The 13,701-nt window shown below is 44.4% G+C and overlaps 1 protein-coding gene across 1 annotated transcript in view; it reads left to right on the forward strand.

Moving 5' to 3' along the window:
- The first annotated feature begins 1,072 nt into the window (after positions 1 to 1,072).
- The window catches only part of LOC146194491 (uncharacterized), a 29,984-nt gene continuing 17,355 nt past the window's right edge, over positions 1,073 to 13,701 (forward strand). Inside the window, exons 1-2 of the mRNA XM_084596061.1 lie at positions 1,073 to 1,172; positions 12,733 to 12,933. Of these exons, the coding sequence (XP_084452187.1) occupies positions 1,164 to 1,172; positions 12,733 to 12,933 (210 nt within the window). The 5' untranslated portion in view covers positions 1,073 to 1,163. The remainder of the gene's footprint in view (positions 1,173 to 12,732; positions 12,934 to 13,701) is intronic.

Below are 13,701 nucleotides of genomic sequence, written 5' to 3' on the forward strand. Positions count from 1 at the left end.
GGTGCGTCTGCCGCTTTTCTCCGCCCATTTCTGCGCGCGTTCGCAATGCGCGTCTGTTTTCGACAGCGTACGTCATGCCCAGTGCCAACATCATAGCAGAGGCCAGGTACTCGGAACTACATGGCGTAGTAACACAGGTAGTAAAGCCCCGCCCCCGTAGCTTTGGCTCCATTGCCACAGAAAGTTGTCCCCGAGTATAGATACTTTAAAGACCTAACCTCAGGAATTATTTGTTGCTGATACAATAAAGACAGACTCACGGAATCTTTTATATTGAAAACAAGGACACACGCTCTTCATCACATTTGACGTGACTCAGAAGCACGTGCCTAACTAATTCTCATTAGCATTCAGGTGCGTTTGCAAATGGATAAAAAGGGATTTAATATCTGATTCAGCCGCAAAAAATGCGATACCATCTGCATATACGTAAGTGCTGACTTCATGATTAAATGGATTTGAGCCGGTTAGCATGTTGAAAAGCGCAGGTGAGAGGACTGCCCTTTGAGGAATTCCCCTGGCTTGATTTTATCTGCCAGAATGGACGCCCTTTAATGCACAAAAAAGCTCTCGTTTTTTAAAGAATGCAGATGTCCGCGCTACTAAATAACATAGAAACTGAAGAGCATGTAATGTTTACAATAAAAAGTTGTGTTTACACTATCATAAGCTTTGTTCATATCTAATGTTATCAAGGCAGCGTGAATTTGTTGGCTCCGTGCTAGAACTCAATTCTCAAGGTGAGCATGCGCATTCTAGATAGAACTCTTTGGACGGGAACAAATTTGGCAAGATCTCAGGGTGTTTTCTTGTTTCAGGAAGTCCCAAATACGTATTTTTTTGGCAGCGGCGGCAGCATCTGGAACAACGTCTAATCCTTGTACTCTGCTGTTGCAGTTGCCGCATTGAAGCCATGCTGCTTTCGACCCTACTGGGCCATCGTCCGAACTACTATCTTCCGGCGGCCATCCTTATCTTCCGTGTTCCTGTGACGGAGTCCGGACGCTGGGCTGTACTCTGCTTCTGGATTCACGGCTGCAAGGATACCGTCTGCGCAAGCGCCGTTCGACGCATCGCAGCTTGATATTTTGGGGCGTTTCCCGGTCGGCGGTCATTTGGCAGCGGCGGCAGCATCTGAAACCACGTCTAATCTTTGTACTCTGATGTTGCAGGTTAGTAACCCAGAGTATTCTTTTGCGCTTCAATGCTTCCATTTCGCTGTCGCTGCTGTCACCACTGCCACTGTCGAAAACTTATGCAAACGAATTAGATAACAATTGCCTTGGGGAACTTTCTTGCTATTTGTTGTTATTTTCGTGTGTTTCTTGATTCTTTCGAGTTATTTCTGACATTTCTTTGTCGTGCCAGCTGCTTGTACAGTATGAACGGGCTGTGAAATGTACTTAGTGTTCATATATGTACCACTTCGGGAAATGTGCTCGTTTGCTAGAAAAGTCCTACAAATCCAAAAATTAGACGGCCAAGAAGGCCTGAAAATGTGTGACATATAAGAGCGCAGGCTCCCGGGCCAGTCGTAGTGAGGACGACATTGATGTAAGCATAGTTCTTGCATCAATTAACGAGAAACTTGAGGGCCTACCGGCTCTAATAGAAAAAGTAAAACAGCATGGAACCGGCAGTGCAGTTTCTGTCGCAGAAAGTTGATGAATTTGAAGAAAAGATTGCTAGTCAAGACACTGAAATTAAAGCGCTAAGGAAAAGAGTTACGGAACTGGAGGAAAGAGAAACAGTGCATGCAGCCGTAGACTCCGAACTTCAACGCCAGGTGAATCACCTTGAGTTCCGAAGTAAGAGACTGAACCTTGAAGTCCACGTACTCGCTGTTGTAGAGGGCGAACAACTGATATGTTCTCTAAATGAAGTCGCTGATATGCTTCGAATGCCTCAGCTTGAAGAGGCTGACGTTGCAGCTGTGCATCGGCTGCCCGCTAGGCAAGATAACTTGTGGGGATTTCTTGTCCGTTTCACAAAGCAGGAAACCAGAGACACGTGCATTAAGAAAAAAAAACGCCCTGAGGAATGAGACCCCTCGAATTTTCTTTCAAGAAAACTTGACTCGTCAAAACAGAGAGCTTGTATGGTCAGCAAAAGACGCTGCAAAACAGAAAGAGTATAAGTTTGCTTGGTACGTGAACGGTAAGGTCCTTGTTCGAAAGCCCGACGGAGCTACTGCAATTCACATCAGGGAGAAGAGAGCTTGCCGACCTTTAAAGGGTACTTTCTTTTTGCAACAAAGGAAGGATACATAATGAAATGGAATTTCACGTGCCTAATGATGTAGACAAATTTGTTACAGCATTTCCTGCAGCTCCCATAAAATGTATCCACCTGAATACGCGTTCGGTCAGAAATAAGGTGCCATCCCTGGAGGAGTTATTTACAAGATTCTCTTTTCAGTTTTCGGTTATCATGCTAACCGAGACATGGTGCACTAATGAATGTGATGTTTTTAGGTTGTCTGATTACAATGCCTACTATTTAAACAGATCGCACTTTCGAGGGGGCGGAGTATCACTGCTGATTACAAATGATGTAGAATATCAAATCATTGATTCTTATACAGTTCTTTCACCAGACTATGATATGTCAATCCTGTGTACTGCTAGAAATGTATTTTCTGTGTGCTATCGACCACCGAATGGTGATTTGTCTGCGTTTCTGCAGTCTTATGATCAGTTTCTGGCTTATGTCGTTCAAAACCATATCTCTAAATCTCTGATAGCGGGTGGAGATTTCAACGTCGACATGAGTGTGAACAGTCCGTCATCAAATGCTTTCAATATAGTTATATTATCGAATGGGTTTGCCAATTTAATTGATAAACCAACCAGGATTACACCTGAAGGCCAGTCTACCCTAGATTTATTTATTACTAATTCCTTTAAGTCGAACGCTAAATCTGGAGTTTTATCTTGTTCTATTAGCGATCATTTGCCGGTGTTCTTGTGTTTGGAAACAAGCAGGTCAATAAAAAAACAGGTTCCCACCATTATTGCGCCAACTAATAGACGCAACGCTGAATACCTTTCTTGACGCCCTGTGGTCAGCAGAGTGGCACATGATCACTGATCTTACAGATGCCAGTGAAGCATACAGTAAGTTTGTGGATATACTGACCCAGCTATACCAGAAAGGTTTCCCCCTAACAACACGCAAAAAAGTAAAAGAACACGTAATCCATGGCTTACACCTGAATTACGAAATGAAATGAAAACGAGGGACAAGTTATATCAGCCTTTTCTTTAGACGCGATCAGCAGAGGATCTTGTCAAATTTAAAAAGCATCGTAATCAGCTAAAAAAAAAATTGCGAAATGCACGCGCCGCATATCACTCATCTTTTCTGTTATGGTCGAGGTTGAACACTCTCCTTAATCGTGGTCCCTCGCATAAGCCTTTATTGAAGTTACAAATTGATGGAAAAGAATTATCCGGTGCAGAACTAGCTGATGATTTTAACAAGTTTTTCACAAGTATCGCTACTGCTCATTCTATGTCATCCCATGCTAGCAAATATGTTTCCACTCATATTAACCACACAATATACCTTCAGCCCCTAACACTGGATGCAATCGTGTTATTTATAGAAGCCTTAAACAACAGTAGCAGTTGTGACATCGATGGTCTGCAATGTAGTTAACATTATTGCCCCAATACCCACCTATATTTTTAACATGTGTTTAAAATCGGCAATTTTTCCAGCTAAAAAGCAGTGTGCAAAAGTTACTGTTCTATACAAAAAATGAGATCGTAATGAGCTAGGAAATTACAGACCCGTAGCTATTTTGCCGATCTTTTCAAAGTTGTTTGAAAAAGTCTTGCATTCGAGGATGGCAAATTTCGTTTAAAAACATAATCTGTTAACGACACACCAGTTCGGTTTCCGTAATAACAAATCAGCTGTGTTAGCGCTGCTAGAGCAGAAAAAATATATATTAACGGCGTTCAAAAGCAAAACGTTAGCTGTAGGCATTTTTATGGACGTTTTTAAGGCCTTCCATTTAGTGGATTATAATATATGCTGGAAAAATTAAGTTATTATGGCATACGGGGACAGGCACTAGGTCTTATGAGATCTTATGAAATCTTATCTATCTAATAGAACTCAAGTTGTAAAAATAAGTACCTTTACAACGAACGCTAAAACTGTTCATTGTGGAGTGCCGCAGGGAAGCACTTATAAGCCGCTATATTACCTCCAAAGTAAAATTTATCAGCTATGGAGACGGCACTAGTATCTTTTTTCGTCGGCAGTGATATCGATCTCCTTGTTGAACTATGTAACAGTGTAATGAAATCCTTAGAGGAATGGGCTAGAGTGAATGCAATGAAGATAAATGAAAGCAAAACAAAAGCGATTATATTCAGGCCGAAAAACAAGCTCATGCCTCCGCAACAAGATATTGTTACGATGCGGCAAGCCGATGAAGAAAGACGACAGAACATGACCGATGGCTATGGTAGCTGACGTTTAATGAATATGTTAGCGGGCCTAGCGCGAGCGCTTCTGCCCGCGCCACTGCCCGCCGCTTCTTCTTCGTTGCTCGTCCGTAACGTGACCCGGGGCCACCAAGCGATCGTCCCGATCGTGGACGAGGAAGTTTACCGATGTTGATGATTCCATGTTATGATGATGGACGTGTCTAGATGCTTGAAGAAGAAGAGGAAGAAGGAAGAATACAACGGCTTGCCGGCACGGTGATTCCTGATGAACCTTGGCTCAGGGCACTCTCGGGCCACATGTTGCCGCAACTCGATGGCGAAGGCCAAGGCACGCACCGCATGGCATAGGCAGGGGAGAATGTCTTGAAGTGTAGCGGTGTCTTGGGTCGGTGGGGTCTTACGTCGGCACATCTGGTCAATGGGGTCATATATGGTCGTCGGGTCTCTTCTAGTGTCTTGTGGTCATGTGTAGCGTCTCGGGTCAGTATCTCCTTCGTCGTGTCTTGTGGTCGGGGCGGGGGACGGGACGGCGGAACGGCAAGGTCTTGCTGTGTCCGTCAGGCTGGGGAACAGCCATGCGATGCCTCCTAACCTTCAGCTGACGGCGCAAGAAGTCGCAGGGCACCGAAGCTCCGGTCCAGGATGAGGGGGTGATCATACCCCGCACCTCCACCAAATGTTACGATGCGGCAAGCCGATGAAGAAAGACGACAGAACATGACCGATGGCGATGGTAGCTGACGTTTAATGAATATGTTAGCGGGCCTAGCGCGAGCGCTTCTGCCCGCGCCACTGCCCGCCGCTTCTTCTCCGTTCCTCGTCCGTAACAATATTAAAATAGACTCTAGATGCATCGATTTAGTCGAGCATTTCAAATGCCTTGGTGTCACCTTTTCCGCTTACCTATCCTGGGATAATCATGTCAAGCATGTTCTCAGCAAATTAAGTCAAATAACTGGTGTAATGGGTCGTTTAAAATATATTCTTCCCACACGCATCAAACTTTTGCTTTATAATTCACTCTTTCAATCACACGTGAACTATTGTCAGTTAGTATGGGGAAACACAACATCCAGTAATATAGAACACATCCACATGTTACAGAAAAAGTATCTCTGGCACACATATAATACTTCTTATACAGCTTCGCCATCCACTTTCTTTAAGAACTGTGGTGTGATTCCAGCTTACAATCTTTATAGATATCGCGTAAGTCGTATGTATAAACAGGAAACCCACAGGAATGTGAACAATCTACGTAACCTATCCCAATTACAGGACAGAACTCAAAGTTACATCACGAGCCATTTCGAAGATTGGTCAGTACCGACGTCGCGTTCAAATTACGCAAAACAGTGTCTTAAGTACAAAATTTTAACACTTTTAAATTATTATAATTCTGTCCGTTTTCATCTTTTCACGGCATCCAACAAAGACCTCCGGGAGATGTATTTGATTTCTATGTAGTATTGTCTAGCATGCTGGTGTTTCCTTTTCCATTCGTAACAATAAGCTCTTATTTTCTTTTTGTTTACATTTTTGCTAATGAGTGCTATGTTTACATAATATTAAATATGTATGTGTATCCGTGTTTTAATGAAGAGTATGTGTACATGTGTGATGCTGCCATGCTGCCGAAATAAGGAATTGTGGACCCGTCAAGCTGTCCATGGACAGCTTTTTTTCTACGATCCCCCATCTGTGTTTGATGGCAAATAAAAGGTTTCATTCATTCACGTATAAGTATGACCCTTCCAAGTAATTGTACAATGTTTGGTGTAATAAAATTGGTTTAATATTATCCATAGAACAGCCACCGCCATTGTTCCTAGGTAAAGGAATCACTTTGGCAAGTTTCCATTCTGGACGTATCCAAGCTTGTTTGACGAAAAATATTACTTGCTCTAATAACAAGTCAGGAGGCTCCTCACAGAGGATCTTTATCATTTTCGAAGTTACGCTATCAGGTCCATGAGCAGCGGCTTGAAATCTCATCGCTATAGGAGAAAGCTCAGGAAGAGTAATTTGAGGGTCATACTTAACTGAATCCACTGACACTACAGATATCGGGCATGAAAGAAGTGCCGTTGAGAAGCGCTTCTTCAGTCATTTGGGATTTGTTTCAATTGTGTCTATTGTGCAATGAGGAAACAAAACAAGAGAAGGTAGATTTTGTGAAGCCAGAATCTTTTTCCGCGACCGTAAAACCCCGAAAACAGCACTTCGGTTGCCAGGTTTAGAAAAAAATCCCGATGTTTATATCTAACTTGTGCCTCGCTTTTGCGATTTTACGTTTAAATTAGCTGCGATAAACTTATAATCATGCCCGTTTTTCGGACCCTGATTGTGGGTGTAGGAACTTCTTCCATGCAGCCTTTCTGCTTCTATATTCCCGTGAACAATCAGAATTCTACCAAACAGCTATGGTATTTCCTTTCGAACTCCTCACCAAAAACTCAGACTTCTTACGATAATCCTCAGTCACCGAGCATATATGGCTTTAAATTTTTGTTATTCATCCGTGTTAATCACTGACTCAAGAGCAGAGCGCAATGTTTACTGAAAATGGTTATAGTAAATAACTGACTTCAACTGAGAAGTCGGGGGCGTTAAGAGGAAATTTGTATAAGAAACAATTGGTATGTGGTCACTAGAGGTGCCACAGTTAAGTGTCGACCAATTATAGACAGAAAGGCTAGGAGGGGTAAAAGTTATACAGAAAGCGGTTCAGCTATACAGATACACAGTTCGAATGTGTGTTCGTATGAAAGTGGCCGAACCCTAATTTCTACGGGAAAAGTTATTATATGTTACCCAACATGAAAGACACTCGCCGCGGATATGTCTTGTATAGCCCCACGACACATGGTACGAATTAATGTCACTAGACAAAAAAAACTGACTTTTGACAATTAGCTAATAGAAGATCTAGAGGTCTAGTATCTTGCACATCGCAAGTGAAATAAACATTCATTGATGAAAACAGACACCGCCATATAATTTCAAGTCTAAAGCCAATAACTCACAATCTTGGGAAGATAACTGGAAAGATATCTTAGTCCTGTAACATAATTTTGAAGTAACGAATGCAATTGAACCTCTTCCTTTTGACTGGTGTTCTTGTAGGAACGAGCGATAATTTTGTAAATGGAAACGCTTATCAGCTGTTAGCCAAGTGCCTTGCAAAAATAAATATGTCTGGATTAAGCAATGTAAATTCAATCTGATGAAGCTGATAGAACTCATCGACAGTTCCACTCAATAACTTTAGCACCCCTATTATTGCAAAATCTGGGAAGCCGCAACTGCCTGCCCCGGAATATAATCCTTCTGCTTAGATCAAGACTGATACTTTCATTTTGGCTGGGACCGTGGAGAAGAAGGGTTGGATGTTAGAGCACCACAGAGTTTTAGACTTCTTGCATCTGACTCCATCATCACTGCGTGATTAATTAACCTCCTCATCATTTGAAGGAGTTGTCCTAAGAGAAGAAGGTAGGTCTTTATTTAGGCTGAGACATTTAAGAAGGCACGTTTAACATGATAGGGGTCGTTCATGTTTGCAAGGCTTGTGTGAGCTGAACTTCCAGAACTGTAATAAAGCCCTTTTAGACAGCAATAACTACTCGGTCCACCATTTCAGCCATGCAGGCCTCCACAGCAGTCAGTCATTATTGCCTTTTAGAATGATGCATCTAGTGGTACACCTGATTAGGCTCACACCCCCCCCCCCCCTCCATAGCCATGCAATCTCTCTCTAACTTCTGTTATAGCTTCATGTTCTGAACACCGTTTTCAGTCTATCATAGAATTTGTAATTCCTGAGATAGACATGAACAATCCAACAAATTTGCGGCACGGGCTGCACCGCAAAGGCAGCATTTGTCATTATGTTCAGAACATGATAACGAAGGCTGACCATCGTCGCACGTGCAACACTGCAAGGAGGGCTTACAACCACGAGCCCTATGATCATATCGCCAGCAATTGGTACACTGAAGTGGCTTAGATGGAAGAGGAATAACAGGAAAGCTCAAAGTACATGCCTTTACCTCTTACTGGCATGAACTTCACGCAAAGGTGGCAATTGCAGACTCTGTTAGTACCCGCATGCTATTCACCTCCAGGCTACAGCGATACACCAAAACAACACCAGCTCTCAGCTCAGCTCGTAGTGCCTCAGTCTCAGCTGGAGGTAAAGAAAAGTCTACCCTTCGGAACATTCTTTTCGAGCAAGCAAGATGAGAAGGGATAGGGCTGCTCACCTGAAGAGATCCAAATGAAGTGAATCTCTTAACACAATCCAGGTCTGGTGGTAGGCACAGCATCCCGCCACGTCAAAACTGCCTCACTTCCGTCATTGCATCACACAGGGAAAAGGCAGCCTGAAGATCAGCTCGAACAGTATCACCGTTCGTGACTTCGATGACGCCACCATTCTTAGATACCAGCGTTGCAGGAATGCTTAGAACACGGGGGCGCATTGGAAAGCTTCGAGTGACAGATCCTGCGGCAGAATGAAAGCCGACCAGAGGGAGCTCTCCTGGGCCGGGAAACTGCGTGGACATCCCTTCAAACATTACAATCTCGCCTTGAGCGTTAGCTCAATGGTAAAAGACGCAAAGACGCAGGAGAAAAAAAAATGGGACCAGCTGCCCAATACCTAGCCGACCGTATCCTGCGTCGAAAGCCACGCCAGCGCAACACCGAGGTAGGTTTGGTTTGTGCCCTTGGGGGATGGCACAGATCCATGATGGGGACTAGTCATACGGAGGATCCGAAGCGTGAATTTACCGTGCAGATTCAAGGCAGAAAATAAAAACAAAACAGTTAAAAAAGAAGCAGCGCTTTCATTCCAAAAGAAATTAAAAAACTGCGGTGGTGATTTACTGTTATAACCAGATTAGAATGTGTTAGCATTGTCTTTTCTTGTTTCCTTTAATTTTTCTGAGTCTTTCATATTGATGCTTGTTTTCGTATTATTTGATTAATTTTAATATTTTTTGTCCTTGCTCCGCCTTTCTAACTCCCTCCAAAGTTTTGTTCCTTCTCCTGGCCTCCAGCATTAGGACTCTGCCTCAACTAACCTTCAAACAAAGAGAGGGAGTTCGTGTCCTCCTCCTCCCATGATATGCAGGTGGCAAAGTGGACACAGTGCTGCGCTAGATGTCGGACACTGGCTTTTCTTCGCGCCAAGACTTCCAATTCCAACATATTTAGAAGGAAAAGAACTTCGAGTTCAGCGTGCGGCAGGGTTCTGTGCTATCCTCATTATGCTTTATCTTCTACGCACACGACACAACACATCATGTGCATGTAACGTACTGTCATAATTGTGTCGCGAAGACAATAAAGAAATGACGACATCGCCCTGTCTCGTGGCTGCAGGCACGGCTGGAGGAGCGCCTGAGCACCAAGCATTAGAACTGTCACTGGAGTCTGCGTGGCTGGTCGCTGTTTCAAGCGGGAATCAAACGTTACTGTGCTGCGTAAAAGTGGAGAGACCACGCGATCTGACAAAACTGCATGCCAGCGTTTCGTGACGGGACAGCGGCTGTTTTCCGGTTTGCATACGATGACCCCCATGATATGCTTGCCCGCATACCCGATCACTTTTGTCAAGTACGCATTATTATACAGAAAATTATCAATCGATGCGCATTGCGTGGCCTCTCTATTTTTACGCACCACTATGTCAGACAACAAATAGTCGAGAAGACGAACTCAGGTCAAACAGGCTTTAAGTAATGTCATGCAGCGGCCCAAAAACTGGAAAACTGTGGCAAAATTCAGCAAAACGATCATCACAATGACAGTCAAAAACAATGAAAAAAATTAGCTACGTTTATGGCTGTGGTAATGATTTTGTTAAAGGCGATAATCGAAACGAAATATCTAGATGTTGATATTTAGGTTAATATCAGATCATAAACCCAAGTTCGGAGCAATAAAACAAGCAATAAGTAGTTTTACTTCTCAAACACGCAGTGCATTTTGCAACTTCCATTAGAAGGCTGGTGTCGCAAGGTCCCATCTTTCAATCTTACCGACCATTGATAGAATAAGCAAAACAGTCTGGTTTCCATACACGAAAGAAATAAGCAGGATTGTGTCAGCCCAACTTAAACTCCCCTCCTTGTTTACAGCATATACTCGAGCAATACCCGCCTCCTGCCCTTCCCTCCCCACCTCCTCCCAACGAAGGTCGGCATACTATTACAGAAGAAAAAATAATTGCGTGTCTCTCTTGAACAAATCTTTCGTGCACCTATTAGGCGCCCGCTCCTTACTTGCAAGGCATGGCCGTTGCCGTAGGGATAACCCAGGCATCTACCCTATCACAGTTGGCACAGGGGCCTGCCATGGTTATGCGGAACACTGACGTCACTGACAGTCTGGTAAACCGCAGTGTAGAGACCCTGAAGGGCCCCTTAATACTACAATGCCCTGATAAAGGCGAAACCTAGTTATCGCTTCCTTTAAATGCAACATAATGCCCCCCCCCCCCTCCTTCTAAATTTCTGCATGTACAGATAGATAGATAGAAGGATTTATCGAAAGGAAAGGCAGAGAATTTGGCCGGAATGATTAAAACCTGGTCTGCTACTCTGCACTGGGGAAAAGGAAGTGGAGAAGAAAGAAGATCATGATGGGTGACGATGTGGGAGAAGGCATATGAAATACATATCTACAGGCACAGTGGCTTGTTTTGCAGGCGCGAATCAAGGCCGCTGGCGCACAAAAAACGGCAAAGAGCATGCACTCCCTGGACACCCTTCCCCTTGTCCTGCTAAGCGCCCAGCAGCAGTTCCTCCGGCAGAGGCCTCTTGTCCAAACGCTGCAAGGAAGCGGCTAGCACACTTCTTTCGCACGCATACGCTGGGCACACCAATAATACATGGTCCACAGTCTCGGGGATGCCACACGTTGAACATTCCGAGGAGTTAACCTGTTCAATTAAATGTAAGTGCCTGTGCGTGAACTGTTCGCAGAAGGGGTAGGCAGCGAACGCGATGGTTAGATGGCATCCTCGAGGCACTGCAGATGAAGTTATGTGATGTTAGGAAGATAGTGAGAGACCGGAAAGCGTGGCGTGACATGGTCCATAGGGTCACGAAGAGTCGGACACGACTGAACGACTGAACTGAACTGACCTATGCGTGAAAGCTACGTTTAAAAGAAATTTATGTACCAAGCATACATGATAACGCAGAATATCACGCGGAACATAAAGTGTCAATGTTCAATCGAGCCTTTTTAGACGAATGTGTCGGGCATCTAGCTGAGCCTAGTAAGCTGCCGTTCGTAAGAAGGAACGTCGTATCCGCTCTTGAAAAGGGTACAGCTGTTTGAGGGGAGGCCACTGCTGAGTGCGTTTTTCGCTTCAAGATCAACCTGTTCATTTCCATGGAGCCCGCAGTGGGCAAAGTTCCATTGAAACATTATCCTGTGACCTTGCAGTTGAGCTGATGTGAGGAGCTCCATAATATTTAGTGTCAGCGACTGGTAGGCAGTGTGACGTCAGAAGTTCTACAAAATTTGCAATGCAGTCGTTGAGTCCGTGAATATACACCATTTCTGAGGTGGTTCCCCACATATGTAGCGAATATATTCCCGAAGGGGGGGCTAAAAGTTTAGTAGCAGGTGATTTAGAAGTATGTCCTGAAAGGAAATGTAGAGTCGTTTTCTGAGCTGGTATGACCAAAGCTGCAGCGGATGCTTGTGCTGACACAGATCCGTCGGTATATACGTGTTCTTACCAGATGTGCGCCAGAGTAAGTTATTTGAAACCACTAAGTGGTACCATGTACAGAAATATATAAGTGGGTAGCACCATTAGCTATGCCAGCTGGCTCGGCGAGCGGTTCAAGAGCGCCTCCTGGAGAGAGACTTGAGTCGGAAACAATGAAAGTCTGTAGAAGGCATCTTCTTCAGAGTGTCTCTAAGGTGAAGCTGTACGTTTATTAAGATTCAAGGATAATAATACTACCAGCTGGCAACAAAACAACGTTCCATGCAATACATTCATCATTGCACTCTGCGGGCTAAGAACAAATACAAAACCTAAGGAAGATGAAGATCGAAAATCTCGTGATCTGCTGCGTCGTGCATCCTGCTATTTAGAGTTAGCTGTTTTGCCAAATGACAATGATGTCGGTGAAGATACGTGAAGACGTTCAGCACAAGCTCTTTGTTTTGTCGGCTGCTGGGCACTGCTGCCTTGATCGCGGTGCTGTCATTACTGGTGTCCCTGCTGCGTCCCCTGCAGGCCACCGCCAACATACGAGATACTGCACCAGCCGAGGCGGCAGCCTACGTAGGCAGTTGGTCGGCACGAGGGTCCGGCTTCCGTTACCTCTGCGACCGGGCATCAAAGGACGCCCGCGAGGCCATCAACTACTACGCCGACCCGTGCGAGGACTTCCATTCCTTCGCCTGCTCTATGGCTAGAGATGGCGGCCAAAGACAGGTGCCGTGCCTTTTTTTTTACCACCACAGTGACGCTAAACTGTCTGTTTTTTTCTTCTGTAACGAAATCTACCTGGAGGTACAGTGCGGTCAAGCACGGAGTAAGCACGCAGTCAGAATTGAGTACTCCATTCGCTCATCGCTTTTAGAACTAACTTCAAGCAGCCTTGCTTAGAAACCCTCTCATAGCCATATGTGTAGCTTTGGTGAGGTAAGCACCACCCACGATATCGCACTGAAGGAATGGGCATGTTGGCCAGCAGCGACATCTGACTCCAAACATAGAATTAACGATTCAGTTAGCGACTCTCTGAATTACAATTTTAACCACCAGATTTTGTTTCCGGTTTCGTCGACGTTTCGTTTGAAAAGGCGTCACTTGAACTTTGGCTTCACAGATATTTGGCTTTCATTGCTCGGTACCTTAAATTTGAGCGCCTGCAATTGGTGCGCGTTTTTGCTAGCGTCAATTTTATGGCAGCCAGACTTAACTGCAACAGATTGAGTCTGTCGAGCGTCGCTGAGCGTCGCACAGCACACTTTATCATGCAAGCCCAAAAATTGTGACTCCTCAAACTCCGCCGTTAAACATGGATGCGACAGAGCTAATAACTCCCATCTCTCTGCTTTCCTTGTGGACTTTTTTTTTTCCTCTACTACTTCACAGAATATTAGCACTCAAGCATAGGTGAATATATTACATTCTAGAGAACTCGATATAAAAAAGTCCCGCCTCAAACAAGCAACACTAACGTGCCTGCGTGGCCTT

This window comes from Amblyomma maculatum, chromosome 3 (genome assembly GCF_055883805.1).
Source record: "Amblyomma maculatum isolate TAMU_Amacu chromosome 3, ASM5588380v1, whole genome shotgun sequence".
Classification (NCBI taxonomy): domain Eukaryota; kingdom Metazoa; phylum Arthropoda; class Arachnida; order Ixodida; family Ixodidae; genus Amblyomma; species Amblyomma maculatum.